Source organism: Rhagoletis pomonella, unplaced genomic scaffold, assembly GCF_013731165.1.
Source record: "Rhagoletis pomonella isolate Grant_MI unplaced genomic scaffold, Rhpom_1.0 Rhpom_scaffold_00003, whole genome shotgun sequence".
In the NCBI taxonomy this organism is placed as follows: domain Eukaryota; kingdom Metazoa; phylum Arthropoda; class Insecta; order Diptera; family Tephritidae; genus Rhagoletis; species Rhagoletis pomonella.
Window position 1 is genome coordinate 70972377 of NW_023458557.1, and position 13657 is coordinate 70986033.

General features: G+C 39.4%; 1 protein-coding gene across 2 annotated transcripts in view; it reads right to left on the bottom strand.

Annotated features, from left to right (window-relative positions):
• LOC118735443 overlaps positions 1 to 13657 on the bottom strand; it is a 52011-nt gene that overhangs the window by 24643 nt on the left and 13711 nt on the right. For both annotated transcript variants that reach the window (XM_036465198.1, XM_036465199.1), the window contains exons 2-6: positions 12287 to 12814; positions 11896 to 12217; positions 7746 to 8827; positions 5443 to 6229; positions 5287 to 5375 (exon numbers count right to left, since the gene is read on the bottom strand). In XM_036465198.1, coding sequence (XP_036321091.1) covers positions 5287 to 5375; positions 5443 to 6229; positions 7746 to 8827; positions 11896 to 12217; positions 12287 to 12814 — 2808 coding nt within the window. The remainder of the gene's footprint in view (positions 1 to 5286; positions 5376 to 5442; positions 6230 to 7745; positions 8828 to 11895; positions 12218 to 12286; positions 12815 to 13657) is intronic.

A 13657-nucleotide genomic window follows, 5' to 3' on the forward strand; every position in this document is an offset into this window, starting at 1 on the left:
TCGTTCGCTTTTAAACATGCTTTAACACATGATCGCAGGTTAAATATTATTTTTTACAGTTCTTTGTTTTCCTGTTCGGTTTTTTTCTTATTACTTGCTTTACAGTATTTCATTTTTCCTAGCTAATTCGTTTTGCTAATTTTGTTATTATAATTATTTTTTGTTTGTTTTACTTTTGTATTCTGTTTTTTGTTTCATATATATGTATGTATATAAGTACCTTCTCAGACCAATTATCTGCAGCTGTGTTATTTACAATGGATGTGAACAGTTCAACTGTGTCGACACTTTCATTTTCGTCATAACACAAAGTGTATAAATCGAAAACAAAACGTGAATCCTTTTTGTAGTGTCGTCGCTTTTGTGGTACTGGCAGTGAGCTAAAATCATTGTCGAATTCCATATCCATTGTGGATGATGGTTTTACCCGTTTTCCGTTGTCACTTTGATTTATTTAATATTTTTATACGTACAATTGCACAAAGAAATACTTTTATTTGTTGCTCTACTTGCTAGCTTTCATTTTTCTTAAGGTTTCGCTTATTTATGGTTTGAAGCACAATTGTTTTCACTAAACTTAAATTAAAATATTTAATTTAATTTACATTCTTATATTTGTGCTGTTGTTAATATTTTTATTAACTTTTCAAAACGCCGCCACCGTTCAACAAGCGTGCAGGTATGATTCACGCGATCATCGTAGCCAAACTGTCTGACGACGATTGTTTAGTTAGAGCGACCGAAGCGCGATCAAAAAGACCAATCGACCAATGTTTTGAACCCAAAGTTAACAATAAGCTAAAGTTGCAAAAGTTGAGCTGTGCCACAATCATGCCAGGCCAGAGTACTACAGCTGCGAAGCTAGAGAGCAACTGTTGCAGCAGTAAATTTAGCAAAATGCAATAGCGCAAACAGCAACTGGAGTTCGGAGTCGCTCGAGTAATAACACTGTGCAACAAAATGAGACAAATAAAACAAAGACGTGAATGCGGTATGCCAATTTTGTCCCTGCACGTAACATTTTTTAAGTGTTTTGAAGTTTTCCTAATATTTCTCGTGTGGGTCGTTTTAACCCTACTAAATCTAGTAGTTCAAATTAAAACTGCAAATTCAAAATGTCTGTCACCATAACGCGGTGATGGCTATGTAATCCATATATTTATTTTTCAATCCCCTCAATATGGGTATCAAATGAAAGAGCTTGAAAAGTATTCTATCAGAGTCTAGACAGTCAATGCATTGAAACTACATAAGCTGACGCATCTAAGTTCACAAAGTGGTTTGTTTTGATTAAATACCTTACTTTCAGTTCTGTCATTTTGTTTTGGGTGCCATTTTTAATAAGGACTTGTTTTCTAAAATGCAGTGTGTTCCACTTAGTAAGCACTTTCATTTCACACCTTTTGAACATATCCCATAACATATTAGTCCTTGAAATATATTTTTTTCAAAAATTAATATTCGAAATTTCCAAGGATATTCAGGGATAAAGTGTTAAAAGGACATTTTCAATACTTATTCTTCCTGGTGCATCCAAATTTTAAATTTTTTTTTATTCTACAGAATTTTTCCTTTTAATTGATACCCATACTGTTATTCTACAATGCACCGAATCTTTTGAAAAATTGTTTATTCAATCATATTCTAGAAATTTCAAAGTCCCAAGTATTTGGCCCCAAATTTTGTGAATATATTGATTTTTTGTGTGTAAAATTCACTGTCGCACGGTGTAATAAGTAATATAGCCCCTTTCACATTCGAAAATACATTTTTTACCCACGGCGATATGCTAGGAAAAGTGGGGCATTCATGGGGACTCGGTAGAGTGATTTACCGTTTTTTTTTTGAATATCTATAGGCGGTTTTACTGAAATCTGGGTTTTTCGAATACCGAATAAACCGGATTTTTTTTATCGAACAAACTGTTTTTATCATTTCATACAAATCTTGACCTCTGAATACAAATTTTGAGTTATTTGAAAGGTATGTCATATTTGATCGCTATAAAGGAATGTTTACCGCTTAAACGTTTTCTACGTGTTTCGTGCTCTGCTTCTTGATGTTGCGACACATATGGACAGATCTTCACTTTAACTCCACCTCCGAAAAAGCTTTTTTATAGCAGAAGCACACCCGCGGCCTCTATTTGAAACAACTTTTTTTGATGTTGCTGGGCCCAGAAATTAAACGTCACAGCTCTCCGCTACGGTGGCAAAAGCACTAGCCAAATATGAAAAAAGTCAGAAAAATGCAATAAGTATTAAAAAAGTTAAGAGAAGAGACCAAACATGAATTTTCCCCTTTTTTTATTACTAACTTTTATATTTGTTTAATCTAAAAAAAACTTTGAACTTATTTTGCTTTGATCTTTTCTAAATAAAAGCTGTCTTTACTGCTAATAGTTTATTTGTAATTTTTGGTCTTGACTTCATACCAGTATGAGCATTTTCACTATAAGCAAATGTTTTTTTTTTTCAAATTACAAATTTTTCGAATAACTCGAAAATTGGTTTTATAAAAAAGGCGATTCCTCGAACACCTTAAGGCGATGTCAGATAAAACTTTTGCTTCGCGTTGCGTGACAGATTCTCTTTGACAGAAAAGATGAAATGTATGAAAATGCACAAAGCATGTCCATAGATCGCTTCAGCCGCAGCGCGAAGCGAAAAGATGGCCAACTCTCATCTTATTGCGCGCGTTGACAATCAGCCGCTTTAATATTTATTTTGTTTCGTCCAAATTCGAGTTTTCATGCAAAAACATAAAATTTAATTACATTGCTGATATTCTTAAAGCTAAATAAATAAAATCCACAGCAATTTTGAGGAGTAAAAATCAGCACAAAATTGTTTTCTTGGCGTTCATTGTGGCATACTTTTTGCTTCTGGCGCTTTGCTGGCAAAGTTATAAATGTCACGCAAAGCCACATAGTTTTATCTGGCATCAGCTTAAATCAACAGTAATGTTGAAAAGTTTCAATTACTACATGTTTTGACCCAAACAAGGGTCAAAACGAAATATTGGCTTAAAATATCTAAATCTGCCTTTAAATTTTACTGTCGACCCTTAAAGGCAGGATTTATGGCAATTATAGTTTCATACGAGATTTTTTAAATAACTTAGCTTAACTTCGGAAAACTTCAATACACTGTAAACAAATGTGTGACTTTCAGAAACAAAGCCGCAGGTGATAGAATATTCCCGAGCTCTTCCTCTTTCATAATTGCCATAACGCATTCGTGTCTTTTTTTTTGCTGTAGCACAGTGTAATTTTTGTTTAATTTTTATAATTTTTTATGTACATACATACATATATGAATAAGTTTTTATGTATGTATGCCAGTCGAAGTCAGTGTTGGCACTGAATCGTTGCGAACGGTTTAGTTGGTTGTTTATTTTTTAACTGACTGGTTGGTTGGTTCTCCACTGTCTGTCCGTCGATTTGACTAACTGAGTACCAGCTTGCTTGATCAGGTTGGCTTGTACGAGCACATACTACACTGCATACTGGCTTAGTGACGCTCAAGCCGCTTGTGGATCAACAAATGAAAGCAAATCATGTGCACAAGACAACGGTAAATATGAACAGGTAAATCATTAATAAAAAACCGAAAAAGATGTTTCGATGTATCAGCAAGTGCGCCGGCAAAATACACTGAGAGAAATAAACTTTGCAATGCAAGTAGCTGAAAAAATCACTGTATTTATGGTGAGGTCTCCATTCGTCTTCTATCAATCGTAATGCCTAACTTCCCTTATTATAATTAATGCTGTCTACTGAAATCTAAATCCCCTATAAAGACTGTACCTTGATGAAATTCCAAACTGGAAAATCTGCGTACGCTGACCAGGCTTGAATTCAATAAGGCCATAAGGAGAAAACACCGGCTATAAAATGTCTCAAACATGTAACAAAGAACAAAAATAGGTACTGCAAAATTTCAATGATATTCAAGCATAAAATTTTAAAAGGATATTTTCAATATCTACTCCAAAAAATTGTATCCTAAAATTATATATAATTTTTGCCTTAATTTGGTACTCATGCTATGCATGGACATAAACCTTTTTAATAGCGACAACAGGCTATTTACTGCATTGTTGTCAGTTTGGTGCTTTAAGCACTAGATTTAGTGCTTTTTTTATGCCTGGTGCCTTTTTTAGTGCTTATTTTTCTGAACTAAAGCTTCTCCGAGACAGTTAAAACCTGAAATAATTTGAAATATTTAAAGCTGTGGCAGCACTTAATTTACAAGAATCTACAAATTTAAATGCACTAAAATAAAACTATGATTGATAAAAAGTTGAAGTTGCAAACCCACCTTGTTGAATTCTATTCGCGTTGAAAATGCTAGTAAGCAGGTAAGTTAAATGTTTTTCTTCTAATTATTTGTACAAATTTTGATTTTTTTTATCACCGGAGTAAAACACATCGTTTTTTGGTGCTGAATCCATATCTGGCCGCACAATTTCTCTAGCACTAGAATTGTGAGATATCCTTACCTCAAAGTGCCAAAAACACGGTTTTTGTGTATTGATTTATGTATGTATGTATACTTGTTAATATTGTTATTTTTTACTTTTGTTAAATACAAACTGTTATGAAAAAAGCATTCTTTGATTGGTTCTTTTAGTGTGGTAAAACGATCTTTTCCAAGTTTTTGGAGCTTTTTGAAAATCAAAAGTTGGCAACACTGGTTTATTGTACACCTAAAGTTGCCTTTACATGAGGTAATTTTTTGACAGGCGATAATCGCCTGCAAAAGTTGACCTGCTGTCTACTTTGAGGCAAGCGATTTTTGAATCACCATTTACACGAGCGATTTTTTTAAGCAATGTTGAACCGCCTCACGTAAATCCAGCCTAACTGATCATAAACATTTGCGCTCTCTCAAGCACTAGATTGAACTGACTACGGCGACGGAATATAGTCTGTGCCTTGAAGGTGAAGGGACGTCGGAGCACAGTCTGCGTGATTGTCCAGATCAAGACTAAAAACTTGAATTAATACACAGTCGAGCCCTTTTGTATTAGGAGTGCATCTACCAGGGTGTGATCATCTTCTATTAAGAAAGCCGATAGTATATTCGGCAGTGAGGGTCGATCCTTATAACAGGGATGCAAAAGAAGCTGTTATAGGCGCGTGCGAACGCTGGGTAGTACTTGTTTTGCATAACCGCTAAAACATATGAAAAAAAGCAATATGGCCAAACCTCAAAGTTGTCTTGTTCCATAAAAAATCTGCCCATCTTTGTATGCATTTTATTGTTCATTTAAGGTACTCACCTTCTTTTCAATTTCTTTTGCCATTTTTAAGTGTTGCTGCAACGTTTCCATATCGAAATCGCCGCCAATTTTATAAGCATCGAATAGCTCTGCAAAAAAATATTATTGAATGCATCCTAATGTCTCACACAAACACCGTTTAGAACTTGAATTTACCCAAAGCACTTGGTGAAGCCAGATCGGTGCCTGCATACTTGCCACCATGATTTTCCACCGAATTCTTCAAATACTGCGCCCAAACAGACATTTTCGCATAACGGCTGTTACTCGATATAAGCTCTTTGTTGCTGATCAATTGTTGATATTGATGCATTTCAGCCTCCTCGCGTCGACGACTGGCATTGCTATCGGCTGATCTGTCGCCATTTCTCGCACCACCACTACCACCGCCACCACCGCTGCTCCGCTTCGAACTGAAGAATCGATTGGCAAAAGGGTTTTTAGAGTGATTCCTTCCAATTTTGCTGCCACTCGTAGCCTTAGTAGCCTTTTCTGTTCTGTTCTCATGACTCTGGCCGGTAGATTTGCGTGTGTTGCGCGTGCTTTGTTGGCAGCGTTTATATTCGATTGTTACTGGTGGTAGCTGTCGTTCATCGTAAGATGCCTTCTGATATTTGGGTCGTATTTCTGGCCTGCTACTCGTATTGCTAACGGTGCTTACATCGGTTATATCATCCAATTTGCTGTCATGCGCTTCTTTCACTTGAGTTATGTTTACTTCTTCAGAATCGCTACCTCGTCCATATGACCAATCAACTGCATTATTGTCCTCCATAAAGTCCATTAATGGAGCCTGTGTGCCATCTGTTTTATTTGCAGCTGCTGCGTCTGTTCTCGTTTCAACTTTAGCATAAAGATCTTCTTTTCCTTTTTGTTGCAGAGCAGTAACGTATCTATCGGAATCAATGAGATCCTTTGCGCTCGAGAGCATTGCATCCGATACCTGGAACAGATAAGTCATTTTTGCTTTAGAATTGATAAGACTTCGAACACTGTAGTCCAGTGTGACTTTGACTGCTCAACAAAAATACCAAAGCGATAGGGAAAGTAGTAGCTCAGCAGTAGTCAAAGCTCAGCAGCAATTTATACTGTAAAAGAAAATCTCGAAGGCAACCTAGAATTGAAATCTGTTCCATTTGTGGAACAACTAAAATACTTCCGGCACAAATCGCAGGAAAGACTCCGTCTAGAATAGCCTTAGGCGCTATTGTCAAGGTAGGTAGTATAACTCGTAAAACCATTGTAGTAGTAGCTGTTCTCATCGAAAATAGCTGCACAAGTTTGTTGTGTGTAGTAGGACGAAAGTACTTTAAAATACTTTACTTCACTGGAAAGATCGTGAATCATGGACTTTAAAGTACAGCGTTGGGGCAGTGGATTCGTGAGCGGTAATGTGTCCCTGATAGGCCGAGCGAGTAGCTCATCGCTAAGAAGAAAATGTTTAAATGTTTCTTTGAATGTCTATAACCTCTTTCTTTGACTGAAAGCTGTAAAAACTCTTTGCCCTTTAAATATTCTTAAAAGAAAAGGAAATGGCACGCACATCCAAAGTACTTGACTATTTTTTTATTTATATGAATCTGAGTTTTGGTGAAAATCCGTTAAGAGAATGTAGGGATGCGGGGTAAGTACCAACTGTGACTTAAAAAAAAAAATATGCAGTGCCTTCTATTCTTGCAAGAAAAAGCTAAATATGTGAAAGACTTGGATTAGGACCTTAGTTATTTAATGAATAACAAGTAAAAAATCCGCTCAACTGTTTAGTGCTTGTATACGTCACGAATTTTTTTTAGTTAAAAGAGAGACAAACTCAACTCCAAGGTACTGCCTGCCTCGCGATTACTGAGGCGATCCCATTCACGCCAGTGTGATCTGTCGCATGTCACAGATAGATTTGTTCAACAAGCGGAAACCTTGGAATTACCTAGATCTAGGAATCAAAGAATTTGGCTTTCAAAGAAAGTATTTTTCATACATTTTTTCGACGCAGCTACTAAGTGCTGTACTAAAATCGAAAACTCGGTTCTATGGGAAAGGTCTTTATGCTGCAGGCCTCCCTAGTGTGACTAAACCTGGCTAACCGCGGGCGAACAGACCTACTTTCCGGTGTTCAGGGGGCATTAGACACTGGTACATTCGCTGCATGTTTCATACTGTAGCACAACACTTCATCTTCAGAGAATCTGCTCTGTAACTTCTCAATAAAACAAAGGGCTAAAATGAGACTTCTAGGCAAACGTTTCATATCTTACATGGGCTAAAGAAAAACGGAGTACTGCGGCCAACAATACTGGCTGCGTTTTGACCTGGTACTAAACGAGCTTTCCTCTCGTGGAGGAGTATAAACTAACAAGTCGAGTCTTGTCCATATACACAGTACCGTATATGGAGGTCTTATTTGCTCAAAAGAGAGAGGACTTAAACTCAAATCAACTTCAAAAAAATATTTCGATATTTACCTTTTCAATTGGTTGTGGTTCGCCAACCTCATCTACTTCTTCATTTGCTTCATCATTCGTTTCGACCAATCGCCTGTAACCGCTTACGAGCAGCCCAAATTCCCGTTCCACCTCTTGTTCAAAGTCACCAATTATATCCACCGGTGTTATGCCAAAACCCACAGCATCATCCTTACAAATTTCACCACCCGAACGAACCGGTGTTGTGGCATCGCTATGTTCCACGTTCGCTACTGCGCCAGATGCCTTTTCAGCTGGCATTATCTCTCGTGGCTTGTCAATGGCTTCATTGATGGCATTGGTATTTTCCTCATCTGCCGCTTCGATGCGATTTCGCAACGGCTGTGGGCTGACGCCACGCAGCAAATCGGGACGATTCTCTTTTTTCGAAAGTTTCTCCACACTTAAATTACAGTTCTTCAACAAAATATCTGGTGTGGTGCCGTGCACCTGCGTTCCCTCATCATAGATTTGTGCGACCAGACGACACTTTTGATCATAACGAAAAGCAAAATTGTCTGCAGAGTTTATAATGTAGGCATCCGAGTAGTTATCCGGCACATTTAGTGTAAGCAATTGACGCAAGTTTTCATGCAATTCATTGGCGATGAGGGTGCCTAGTTTGCTGTGTTGCTCCTGTTGATACTTGTGTTGCTGATCTTCGTTGGTAGCGGGGTGGTCCGTGCTGGCGCTGTTGCTATTATCGTCTGTGTAGGCTATTAGATTTGATTGTTGTCGGTGTTTTTGGTCCGCATTTCTTGATGCTGTGTCTTGACTTCCTTGACTTGATGACCTCTTTTGGTTATTATTGTTGTTGTACGTATTCATTTTCACGTTCAATTCCACTTGCTGCTCTTCGCTGGGCAGTTCTTCACAACTATCAGCACTCAACTCCATTTCACACTCGGACATATCGCTGTCACACGAATCGGATGGTGTACAACCAATGAAATGTTCGGACAGGGTGTGCGCCAGATGTTGGAATCCAGGATAGTTTGGATTGATAATGCCCCGCGGAAAATACGACCGCTGTGGTGTGCTCAAGGAAACGCTCGATGAGGTGGGCGATGTAAGGTATTCATCTAGAAAGAGAGAAAACATAGGAGTAGTTTAAGGCTTTAGTACAGGGCGGTTGAGTAGGATAGAGGAAGTCCCGTTCCACATGTTTTGGTGCCCGGTTAAACGGCACAAAATCTGTGAATCCGGGTACCGGCTGAAAGCCCTAATAACTATACATACATTCATATCGAGCCGGCAATCCGGCTGCCGGTTAACAGGAACGGTGGGATCTATCAATATCTTCACTTCCACGAAAGCTCGATTTCCACAAAGCTCTCATAACAATTTTTCGTAGAATGTGAAGAAAAAAACAATTCGTTACTAGTCCAAACTATTTCCCATGACACGAATCTTTGAAACCGGTTATGCTTTTAGAGATAGCATTCGAAGGTTTCAGAATCCATTATATCTTTAAGCCGTTGGAATATTTTTCCCTATTCAATCAGCCTTTCTAACAAGACCGCGTCAAGACTATATCTACAAGTTTTGGAGGGATGGGGGTCCCCCGAAACTAGCAGCACATTTAGCGAATTGTAAACGAAGCAAAACTTATTCATAGAAGCCAAAAGAGTGCTACCTTAGATTTTAGGGTACCGTCCGTCGAGAAGATCTACTTAGAGTTATATCATCGGCCATTGTTATTTTCCGAATTGGCTTTCAATCCTGCTTCGCTCCCCTGAATTATCCAGTCTTCGTCCTAAAAAATGTGTTATATCTCTCGGTAGGCCACAGAGCGCGTCTGGTGGCAGATGGGTTGGGCGCATGTGGCATGCAAAGAGGTGCGCGGTGTTGTACGAACCACAGCCGCATGCTGGGCATGTGTGTACAATCGTGGGGTCAATACTGATCTATAGGAATTTAAAGCACCGGTAAAAAAGGCCTATGGTGCTCTGTAGTCCTGCCAAAATGCTGGCCCTAAGACCTGATCTTATGCTATGGACGTACAAGGCAGTGATTCGCCCAGATATTGCATACGGTTCGCTGGCTTGGTGGAAAGCCGTAGATATATGAACTACGTATACATATACACACAATGTTAGGTAGAGTACAAAGGTCACCCTGCATTGCGATTACTGGGGCGATCAGATCATGTCCAAAGGAAGCATTGGTTGCCATCTGTCATCTTCTATTGATTGATCTCTTTATTAAGGGAAAGTGCTTCACAGGGTGCCCTGAGGTTGAGGGAACTTAGACTGTGGAAGGAACACACGTACGTATAACGTCAATGGAAGAAGCCTATTTTTACTGAACGATTCAAGGACTATGTTTTTACGAACAGCTCCAAAATGAAATTTCAGTTTTTTTAACTGACCCACAAATCGAAAAGTATGTTCGACTACCGAATTCGGGGAGGGATTTTCAGGCAGAAGTTTTTGCCAACAAAGAGACGTGTAACATAATTTTTGCCTCGAAGCTTGCAGGGACCAGCATTGCTATTTTCTCGAATAGGCAGCCAGCCGCATCTATTGGCACTGGAAAATGGTAGCTAATAATAAGTGGAAAGACCTACTATCCTGTAGGGTCTGCAGCAGTTTGTGGCACACCTACTCCGTAAAGCGTACTGCATTTCTCATCAAACTGAACAGGGGGGATTCCTAACTGCCGTTTACAAACAAGACACTGGACCGTGGCAATCGATGCTGTAAAACTTGGACTGGAACACAACTCTTCTTGTCATAACTGTGTTCACTAGATTCAGAAGAAACGAAAACCAATATTTGCGCCTCCGCATAAACCAAATTAAGAGGAATCCAGTAGCGATTTGGAGAGCAGCGTTTTGGAAGGCCTACCATGGCCTATACTTAAGCGTCTTAGTTTGCTATAGACCGCCTGCGGGATTTGTATGTAGCTAGCAGGGTCTTGTGTGGTAGCGCAGCATTGTGCGACCTAGCCTAGCTGGTAAACACTTAGTCTGACAGTATTTTCGAAAGTGACACCATCTTCCGCGACGTGTACATACATTTTCGGTGTCAATTTCCAGCTCGGAAACCTGGATGTGAATGGTTTGCGCATCGCGATTGCACGCTTGTACGTGTTCTGGTGTTCGGTAATGACACAAGTCTGAGTGGGTTGGTGGGTAGTTGAGTCTGAACGTAGGAATTTTGCCACTCTCTGTGGCTGTTGAGACCGGAACACGGTATGAGGTAACACCAGCATACGCAACTGAGCTTTTTTGTTCTATTCCGGTGAGAATCCGGAGGCAACACGTCGCGGCAACTACGGTGTAAGTCATTGGCCGGTAAACCCATTCTGCTAGCATGCCTTCCGATTAGGCAGTGGCCCCTAATAATTCCGGTCACCAGTCTTAGTAGAGGGTGTTCTAACCGAATGAGTGCGTCGGAGATTTTCTTGTCGAGGCTAGGCCACATTTTGTTTTCCTTCTCGACGAAGTATATCCTGAGCCATGTCTTGCAAATAGATAACGGAATGACCGCTGCATGAGAGGAGTTGACGTCAGACAGGGTGGTTCCTTTCCTCGCGAGCTCGTCCGCTGCAAAATTACCTTGAAACTCTCTGTGGCCTGACACCCACACAATGTGAGTTGTAAACTTTAAGCTAAATCTTTAAGGACTTTCCCACATTCTTTCGCAGTTATTGACGAAGTCTTACAGCAATCCAGCGACTTGATAGCTGCTTGGCTATCGGAGTATATAGTTACTGAAATCAGGTTAAGAGAAGATTCGATAAGCCAGAGTTCAGCCTCTTTTATAGCCGCGAGTTCTCCATGGAAGACACTGCTGTGGTCTTGCAGCCTATAGCCAGAGGTCTAATGAGAGATCCGTCGAGTGTATCCCACACCCTACTTTTGGATTTAGTTTAGAGCCATCTATGTAGATGGCTCTGGAGTTATCTTGGAGGCCCCAAACCGAGTCGTCCTCCCAGTCCTTCCTCGAAGGCTACGAGTGGAGAACCGTAAATATTACGAAAAAAATTCTTATTCCCATCCCATACTACACTTATCATACTCTGGTAAGATTTAGGGAACAATTTCCAATAGCACAACGAAATTCTAGAAAATTGATGTGAGTCCCGCAGACAAACAGATCTTGTATAAATCTTATAAATCCATGGAAGACTAATACCAACTCACCTAATTCATCATTATGCTGCTCTACGGTCGATTTATGGCGACGATCATGACATAGATCCACCATAGATTGATCATTGTAGTCGAAATCTATATCTTTTGCATCTCCTAAATATTCGCCTTTTACGACTTTAGTCTTTGATGATTGCTGATGATTCGAGTTCTGCTCAAAAATAGTATTGCTTACTTCCTTTTTCATATCGTTGTTATAGTCAAATTGGCATCCAGCAGGTCTCACACCTCTTGAGGCACGAAGGCTATAACTATCGTAGTGTTGCTCGCCAGAATTATTAACACCTACAAAGTTACCCGATTTTGTTGAACGCTAAAAGAATAAGCAATAATTTTATAAGTAAATAAATATTGTAGGTATTAAGTATATTGGAAAACCAACATTTGTTGTATTATTTTCGTAGTCGTCCAAAGCGATTGCCGCGCGATTTACATAAACCTCCTGAAACCCTCCATAGGCACTATTGCTATTGCTACCGAAGCCATCTAAATAATTTTGTGTTGCATTCTGTGTGCTCCGCTGGAAATACTCTTCAAATCCAGAAGTAGCTAACGAAGAGTTATTATATTCGTATGGTACGGCCAGGGAGGAACTCAGTGCTCTTTGTACGAACTCGTCAGCTGAAGAAGTGTAAACCGAGGGCGTATTGAAATGCTGGGCACTTGGTAAATAATCGCAGAGGCCAGTGGTGTTGGTGGTAGCGTTATTTAGTTGACTTGCTGTCCAGTTAGCATTCTTATTCAACTCGCCTCGTTGCGATTGTATGGGGCTTAGGGATTTTTCTGTTGTAGATGTCAGTGTCTGTTGTTGATCAGTATTTGGATCGTTAAGTTTGTTGCGGTTGTGCGTAAATTTCGCAGCATTTCCAGCTGTTAACGTAATGTCGGGGACTCGCATAACGATCGCGATCTGTAAATAAAATGAGATAATACACTTTTATTACTTTATTCTATATACAAATATATACTGTATAGTATAACCGTAAGTAGACTTAAGATGCTGAATAAGGTAGAATAAAATAACCACACCATGTTCTGAATAATCGAGTACAGTTTACATTCAATCGTTATGCGATTTCACTAAGGCAAAGTCTGTTTCTGATAAGCAAAACGCAAAGAATGGAATTCGGGTGAAGCAGTTAAATACGATAGCGAAGGATGGGGCGAAGAAATGTCCAGTCTAGTCAGTTCTACAAAACCACCACTGCATATTCCCATTACAGATCTATGCTCCAGAGGTATGAGGTATTTAACTTTTAATGAGGTCAATTATTTGGTCTAATGATGAACTCCAAATTTATGTGGAAGTCTTTAGACCAAAGATCCCGAGATGGATGTACACCATTGTAGTAGGACTAGTAATGACGTGTCAATCGTTGGCGAGAACTATTTTGGCCACGGTGTCTCACCAAACTTCAAAGTTCAGTCGGTATATGAATCAAGACAGCACTGCAGTTAAATCTCGAGCTTTAGCCACCATATACAACCATAGAGCAAGCGCCAGGCATAGAAAATGACTTAATTTATCATATCTATGTAAGGATACTTTCGTAAATATTTGCATAGAATGGGGAATGTGGATACGCATACGACGCCGGGCTAGATGACGCAGTACACACGTTCTTCAAATGTCAAAGGTGGAAGTCAGAACGGGATGCATAAGAATGAAGAGTGGGGAAAATATCCGCCGACAACATCATCGTAAAAATTATAGGTTGCGAAGAAAATTGGAAAGATATCGCAAAATACGTCG